The sequence below is a fragment of the Catharus ustulatus genome, chromosome 14 (assembly GCF_009819885.2).
Source record: "Catharus ustulatus isolate bCatUst1 chromosome 14, bCatUst1.pri.v2, whole genome shotgun sequence".
Taxonomy (NCBI): Eukaryota; Metazoa; Chordata; class Aves; order Passeriformes; family Turdidae; genus Catharus; species Catharus ustulatus.
The window spans coordinates 11,775,989-11,784,374 of record NC_046234.1 but is presented as its reverse complement, the minus strand read 5'-3'; the positions used below and the strand labels follow the sequence as shown (position 1 = coordinate 11,784,374).

The following is an 8,386-nucleotide window of genomic DNA, read 5'->3' as shown; positions in this document are numbered from 1 at the left end:
CGGCAAGAGAGGAAGGCCAGATTCCCCGTGGGATAAACCACTGGGTGACAAGGACCCAAAGAGTGTCCCAGGCTGGGTCTCCCTTACATCAGAGACCCACCAGGCACTGGGAACAAGGCCTCTTGGGGCAGTAACCTGGGCCTTCCTGAGCACAGCATCAAGGAGGAGAATCACATTCATGGGGGGCTATTTCAGGGGGGCCGTAAGGCAATTGCTTCAGTAGGACAACCTTGGGGTGCTGCTGGGGTCAGAGGAAGTGTCCTGGGACCAGTGTCAGGGATTTACACAGGACAGACAGTGTACAGGGTTTGACCCTGGGACCTGCTACGAATGCCGGGTTCAGGTGAATGTTTCCAATGAGTCTTTTGTTAGTTCTTTGGTTACAGCTCAAGCTGACGCTTCCAGAGAGGAGCCCCTACCCCAATTCACACCTCTCAGTTATACCCCTGACACTAATCACCCAAGCCAAGTCAAACACTAAATTCTGGTTGGCAGTATCTTGATTTCTTGCTGGGTTTCACTGGCACTGGGCTGGCTGCCTCCTGATGTTGCTTTATTCTCCCGGGATTGTCTCCTTGGTCCTTATCATCTCCATTCTGTTCATATCTGCTGAATTCCAAGAGTGCTTCGTTAGCAGCATCGTTTTATCAAAAGTTTATGTTTGGTCAGCTCTTATGCCTCAGGCTTTGCCCACTTCAGGTGCTAATGCTGAGCCAGCAGCGCTAAACAGGAGGCAGGAGAATACAGTTCATCCATTTCTGCTGTAGCGTCAGCACTGAGCTGCCCGGGACCCCCGTGCCTCTGTTGGGCCCCGTGGTTCTGCATGCTCCCTCTATTCCCACACCCTCCTGAATTGCTGCACCCTCCTGTATCCCCATTCTCTCCCTGTATCCCCATTCTCTCCCTGTATCCCCACAGGTTCCCTGTATCCCCATTCTCTCCCTGTATCCCCACACGTCCCCTGTATCCCCACACGCTCCCTGTATCCCCACACGTTCCCTGTATCCCCACACGTCCCCTGTATCCCCACACGCTCCCTGTATTCCCCACCCTCCCGTACCCGCAGCCCGGCCGCGCTGCCGGTGACGCCGCAGCCGAGCGCGGCCGGGGCAGAGCCGGCCGGTGAGTGAGGCCGTGCCCACCGGCGGCAGCCATGGCCACAGCGTGAGCAAAGGTCGCTGCACCGCCCCGGCAGTGCCGCCATACCCTCCCGCCGTGCGGAATCGCTTCTTCTTTCGCCTGACGCCGGGAGGGGAAGCGCGGGGTGAGCGCTGGGGAGCGTGAGCTGGGCCCTGCTGGGGACAGCCCTGCGACAGCACCGCCATGGCCCGGCAGGAGCGGGAGAGGAGCCTGGCAGAGCAGAAGGTAGCTGGCATCCCTCGGAGGTTCTCCTCCCTGAATGCAGACCAGCCCCGAGCGGGCGGCCAGGCCCGCAGCTCCCATGTCTGGGCAGCCACCCTGGGCAGCAGGGAGCGTTTCCATACTCTGCAGAAGATGGACACCAACAAAAACATCGACTGGGGCAGGCACAGTCTGGGGAGCTGGGGTAGGACTTCAGGCAGGTTCTCTGGTAGCCCCAGCAGTACCCGGAGGAGGGAGCTGAAGGAAATCCTCCTGCAGAGCAACAGTCCTGGCAGCACCATGCGGTTTGCCACTGCTCAGAAGACATCCAGCAGCAACAGTCTTCCTGCAGGGCTGCACCAAGAGCAGAAGCCTGAGCAGAGCCCTGATTTGCTGCCCCTCGTCCTTGATCCCCTGGAGCACGCATGGCTGCTGACGGTGGCCGAGGGTGATGCGGACAGCATCATCAAGCTGCTGGACCTGGATCCCAGCCTGCTGACCAGGAGAGACTTTGTGACAGGCTTCACTGCTCTCCACTGGCTTGCCAAGCATGGCCACCATGAGAGCTTCATCCAGGTCATCTCCCATGCCCAGAAGAAAGGCTACCCTGTCAACATGAACATCCCCACAGCCAGCGGTGGGCTCACCCCTTTGCACCTGGCTGCCTTGCAGGGACACGAGGTGCTCATCAAGCTGCTGGTGGGAGCTTATGGGGCAGACACCAGCTGCAGGGACCACAACGGGCGCAAGGCTTGGCAGTACCTGCCAGCAGGCACCTCCAGGGACCTGAAGGAGCTGGCAGGGGCTTTGGAGGAGGACTTGGTCCAGCTGCAGTCTCACAACACCAACAACAACTGTAAGTCATCCAGAGAGGCTGGGGCAGGGCAAGACTGTGTGGACTCCGGGGCCGAGGGGAAAGCCCAGCACTCCTGGAGGCTGCCGACCCTCCGAGGCTTTGTTAGACAGGCATTTGCTTTCTTCTATGAGCGCTGAAGCTCTCCTGGCTCCATTCACCAGTAAACCCGTGCTGGATAGCAGGCAGAAAAGCCAGCAGGGAGCTGGAAACTTGGGTGCTCAAAATCCTGGCCAAGTGAGGGTTAAGCCATGGCATCATGGGTCTTGTGGTCTTTTGGGGCTGTTCTGGTGTGTGTGTGTGGAGCATCCCAATGGCCACTGGGAGCAGTACCTTGGGATAGCCCTTCCAAAAAGCTGCCTGTCTGCAGAGGGGGTTTTGCCCTGTGCCTTTGTGGATGGGGACTCCTTGCTGCATCCTAGCAGATCCCCATGGTTGGGGCTCACACGTCAGCTCTCCTGTGGGGAGCTGCTCCAACACCCTGGCTGCTGAGCCATCATGTGTAGATCCCATGCTGCAAATGCTTTCCAGCTCCCTGTGAGATCCCCTGATTTCTGTCATATGGACCTTCTCTGGGTTGATGCTTGTTTATGACAACTGACTATAAAGCTGATGCTCAGTAGAGTAAGATCTAAGGGCCCTGTTTGTGAGAAGATTCCAGGCCAAGAGAAGCCTTTCAAAGCACAAAACAACTCACACTGGCAGCCCTTCCCTTGAGATCCCCGTCCCAGGAAGCCTGAAATGCTCAACCTCATCAGAAATGGGGACCGGAGCAAAGGAGGCAGGAAGGACACAAGAGGAGCAGCACGCGGTGGCTGCTGTGGGGATTAGAGTTCAGGAACAGTTCTGGATGAGTCATTGTCAGAAATTGTGGAAAAGGTATGTGAAGGCTGTGGGATTGAGATTATTTTTATTGCTACTGAGATCATGCTCAAAAATGAAACTGATGAACGTTGCTGCAGCAGCATAACAGCGCATGTATGTCTTGGTCACTGCATTAAAAGGGCAAAGCCTCTGCTCGCCTGGTTGTGTTTTGATCACCAAGTGGAACTCTGCCCTGATGATTTCCACTTGCTTTTTACATTCTCAAAGGACTGTTTCAAAATATCTTCAGAAAAACAACAGCCCCTTCCTCTTTCCCATCAGCATGAGACTGTTCCTATGCCCGTTATTAGCAGTCCCGTTTGAGAAGTGCTTCTCAGACAGGAACTGGGAAGTTTCTGTTCCCCAGGGCAGCCCTTCCAGGGACAACGCCTTTAGGAGGGCAGTTGTGATTTCCTCACAGCTGCCTTTCAGGGGGCCTGCAGGGGTGACCAAGGGACTCAAGGTGGTCTGACCTGGCTACACAGGTGCATTTGCATCTTGATGCAGAAAGATACACAAAGACACACAGGTAACTTCCTCTGGGGAACTAGAGCTGGAGGGGTTGCACAGATCCTGAGCAAACTCCAGTTATAGTCAGACTGTGTTTTGAAATGATGCTTGTAAAGTAACCCAGTCTGCAGAAATGACATGTGGAAGAGCAGCCTCCACATGGGTGAACAGGTATCCAGTGACTGGATAATGCCCAGTCCAGGTGCCTGGGTGGAAATATAGATGTGTCTGGACATTTTTTTAATCCCTGAGATCAGCAGCTGGTACATACAAAACACACTGGAACTAGATTGAATGCCTGATCTACAACAATCTTGTAATGCTTTAGCTCTAATAGATTGAAGATGTTGGCAATACAGCTCCTTCTGGAACTGCTGTGGCCACGTCCATGCCATGGGAGAGCAGGCTGGCTTCTCACAAGTCTGCTCACACCAGCACAAACTCCATGAACAGCACTGGTGTCAAGTGCTGGTAACCAAAGTGCTGTTGAGAAGACAGATAGGACTGACAAATATTTTTTAACCTATTAGTCTTCTATCACCCTTTTGCAGCTGTCAGGGATGGGGCACAGGACGGCTCTTACATCCTCCTCTGAGTAAGGCACAGAGTAAACAGTGGAATTAATAAGAATTTCCTTGAAGGAGCCATTTCCTTGGCAATAGTACCTGTGGCTTAGTCATGCTCCACCCACATGGACTTAAATGTTCCATTTGAAAGTAAAATTTCACTGACAAATGCTGCACCTAAATATGACAAAATGATTTCCAGTAATTGCCTCCCCTTGAGAGATAACCAAAACCCTCTAAAGACATCTTTCCCCCCCATCTTTTGGTCACGGGTTTGACCCTGTATTCTGTGCTTAGACAAATTAGGCAGGGACTTCAGAAAGAGCAGGACCAGAATTCTACTTCTCTAGATGTGTTACAACATCTTCACCATGCCAGCCCCTGCCCTAGCTGGGTCCCTTTCCACTGAGCAAAAAAAGATTTTCCTCTAGTGACCCACCCCTTTGCTTCACTTGGTTCATTTTCATACCTACTGAAAGGAAGTTGATTTGCATATAGAGATAAGTTTAAAAAAGCATTCCTCAAGTATACAATCAGCTCTAACTTTGCTTTGCACTCAGAAAACAAAACATATCCACCAAAATCAATGGACTAGAATATCAAAGTATTTTTTCCTGAAAGCTTCTGCTGATGTCTTAGTTATCATAAGTTAGCCCAATTCTGCAGATTCCTGATCCCCCCTCACAGGGAGGAGAGGGAAAAGACAGCTGCCACAGACAACAATCAAACCCAGAGATATTTATTTGGTTAAGGTTCTGCAAAAGATTGAGTTTAGCCCAAGTTTAATTTACTAAATTTATTTTGTGTTATCCCTTAATGTCCAGTTTGAAAAGATTCAATCAAACAGGGAAAATAGTACACAGGGTTATTTTCCATAACAGTTCCTTAGTAGAAGCTATTTTCTGCCTAATAAAAATATTACTCATGATAGTAATAGGGAGATTTTCTAATAAATAGTAATAAATTGTTCAATCTATTGCTCAGGAAAGTTTTCCCACAAATGCCATGGAAAAAACTGTCTCTTTCCATAAAATTACTGTTTTCCTCCTCAGCCAGATCCCCATAGATACAATTACAGGGAAACTCTACGAGCAGCTTTGCCTGGCAGCAGTGATGTGGAGAGGCTGGAGGAGGTTTGCTGAACTCCAGTCCTCAGGAGTGCTGTTATTTCCTGAACACTCCCTTCAAAAAGAGTGCAGAAGAGATTTAAAAATCACTGGGGTCAAAGTGGCTGCAGCATGTGAGCCCCTGTTGAAACATCTCTGGCAATGCCGTTTGCTGCTTTCCTGTTGCAGTGACTTACTGCTTCCCCCTGATGATGAACTAGAGTCCAGACTCTTACCACACAGGATAAGGAGATACAGGATACCTCTGAAGTATCCTGAAGTTGGTAAAAATCCCAGCCTTGCCTGCCCTGACTAACAGAACACCTTAGGAAGGAGAGGCCTCATGACCTCTGAGGGAGATATGTATTTCTTAGCATTCACCTGTTTGGCACATGCTGTGCCCAGCGTTACTTGCTCTGAGTTGCAATACAAAGGAGATAAATCTCTTCACCGTCAATGTGAAAAGTAGCAACACAGAAGGTATGGCAGCCTGAAGCTTCCTCAGGAAGCTGCCTCTCAGGAACAGACCACGACCTGAGGCTGAACCCAGGAATGAACCAGCACCTTGGCAGCCCTCAGGGTCAGGATGGGCTTTGCTGCAGCCAAGAACAGGCTCACACCAACAGGAATCCACACCAAGAGAAACTTCCTGCTGACCAGAGCAGCTACCCATCAGCGCTGCAAACGGAAAGGACTGAGTGCAGAGCCACAGCCTCCTCCACTTCCCCACAGTAAATTGGTTTCACAGGCCCCAGCAGAGAATACCAGCACAGGGGAGCTCAAGTGCCAACTACCCAGACACCTTTAATGTTTTTCCTCTCCCTTTTTTCAAATAGCTGCAAATTCTCCATTTGAGCCCCATCTTAAATGTCTACCTGTTTGCTGAGAATGTTTTATACTAAGCTGCACCTGTGGCTCATGTTGATTTATCAAACCAACAGAGACTCCTGAATAAAACTCACATTAATATTCTAGGGAGTACACAGACATTATGTGCTATTCCACAGCACTGCATTTTGTAAGAGATTTTCTTTAGATCTGATTTTGACTTTTTAAAAACTGGTACTTTGCTCCTGAAGGTTTGCAGTCAGTGAAAAGGAAGACACAGCCTGCTCTTCCTAAAAAGAGCTGCCAAGGTTCCTCACATGAAGTGAGAATATAACTAACATTACTGTGAATTTTAATTGTTACAATCCCACCACATATATATGAAATAATTTTCAAAACGGAAGTCATTCAGGTCCGTATTTATTAATAAGGCTGTGCACTGTCAATGCTCATGGTGACACCTGAAATAACACTAATAGAACACAGTCTCCATGTTTCAGATACAGAGATTTTCCCAGTTAACATCAACATCCCAGACCAGCTTATAAAACCCCCACACTGGGGACTGCAGTCCAGCACCAGAGAAGGAATGACTTGAGGGTGTTATGGATCTGACACAGAAAGACCAGCGTTCATTAGAGCTCCCAGGACAGTCTCTCTTACAAGCCCAGCTTGGTCCTCCTCCAGTGCCTCCTTTTGGAGTTGTACCTAAGACAAAAGCAGAGTGAATTAGCAAAGTGCACACGTACATTTGTTAAACAGGAAAGCACAACATCACAAGGAAAGTCTCCTCCATGAAAGCACATTAATTTATGAGTGCATACTTGTCCATGCTAAAAACAAATGCTTTCACCATGGTGTGGGTGAAACCACAGACAGTGTTAACAGAGTTGCTCTCAGCAGGAAAATGGCAGCACTTCCACAGCAGGAAGCTCTGCAATTGCAGCCTGCTTTAACAAAGCTTGGACAGAACCCATGGCCCAGTGCCAGGAGACAAAATTCCCTGATTTTGCCCTAAGGTCAAGTACTTTGAAGTACTGCAATTTAGCTGAAACAGAACCTGGTTTTGTTTCAACCATTTTTCAGTAACCTGGCATGTGGAAGACAAGGATCCAGCTGAGTGCACACACCACTGATCCTGCCTAGAGACAAGCTGGGAGCAGCAACAAGGACAGAACCCAGCAATGCTGTGCTGGGTCACTGCCTGAGCCAGACAGTGCTGCTGATGCTCTCCTCACTGCTGCTGATGCTCTCCTCACTGCTTAGGACAAAGAGAGAAAGAGGGACTTCTGTTGCCTTAAAAAGCCCAGATAATGGGGTGTATGAGATGAAAAAACTGTGCTGCAGTTTTCAACCAAAGGGCTTGGAGAGGCACCACCCTGTGCGTGCTCCATGTGCACCCAGTGTGTTACAGCACTCAGCATTTCCCTAAGGACAATATTCGAGAACAAACACATCAAGAAAGCAAGGAACCATGACAAATTATTTCTACAGTCAGGTGCCAAGCATCTCATGCTATCAATCTGATTTCCCATATATCCAAGTCCTTTGCGCCCTTTACACACCATCCCCTCGGAGCACCCATGCTCAGGAACTGTTCCTTGAAATGCAGGAACCCAAAGGACAGGTACTGGGAAGGGGAACGTCAGGAACAGAGAAACTACCGGGCAACAAAATCTGGAATAAATAACCCCACGTACAGTTCAGGTTTTCACTTTACACGCACCATCACTAAATGTGGACACTTGCAGAGCACTGGTGCAAAACCACTACAAAAGAAAACGGCATGGAAGCCCCACACTGCCTCAAGAGGCCTCACCTGCCCTACCATCCCTGCATGGCCCTCACGGCCACAGAACTGCGCTTCTGCTGCGGAGCCGCCATCGGCTCCCGCCATCGGCCCGCACCGCCCAGGCCGCCTGACCAAGCCTGCGCGGCCGCAGCTCCTCAAAACGCGCCAGCCGAGCTCCCTACCTGATCTTATTGCCGGTTTTCATGCGAATCCACTGCGGGATGGGCCGGTTCTGCTTCTGCTTCTTGGCGAGGAAGCGCTTGATCTTGAACGTCTTGTGCGATGACTGCAAGAAAGCGCAGCGGTCAGACCCTCACCCAGCCCGGCCCCGGCAGGCCTCGCGGAGCCGGGAACGCCGCACCCGGCCCCCTCCCGCTCCCCCGCGGCCGCTCCGCCCCGCCGCTCGCCCGCAGGGACCCCCGAACACGGCGGGCTCGAGGAGAGGGCTCGGATGGCCGCGGATGGGCACGGATGTCTCACCATGGCGCGGAGCGGCGCTGCGTCCCGGCGATGGCGGCGTCCGAGC

At 51.0% G+C, this 8,386-nt stretch overlaps 1 protein-coding gene and 1 non-coding gene across 2 annotated transcripts; one reads left to right on the top strand and one right to left on the bottom strand.

Annotated features, from left to right (window-relative positions):
- The first annotated feature begins 1,109 nt into the window (after window positions 1-1,109).
- Window positions 1,110-3,209, top strand: SOWAHD (sosondowah ankyrin repeat domain family member D). Its single transcript, XM_033072807.1, has one exon. It carries the CDS (start codon window positions 1,324-1,326, stop codon window positions 2,332-2,334), a length of 1,011 nt encoding a protein of 336 aa, XP_032928698.1. The 5' UTR covers window positions 1,110-1,323; the 3' UTR covers window positions 2,335-3,209.
- A 3,681-nt stretch (window positions 3,210-6,890) lies between these two features.
- On the bottom strand, window positions 6,891-7,022 carry LOC117003141. Its single transcript, XR_004419469.1, has one exon. It is a non-coding gene; the product is annotated as a small nucleolar RNA SNORA69 (small nucleolar RNA).
- Between the last annotated feature and the right edge of the window lie 1,364 nt (window positions 7,023-8,386).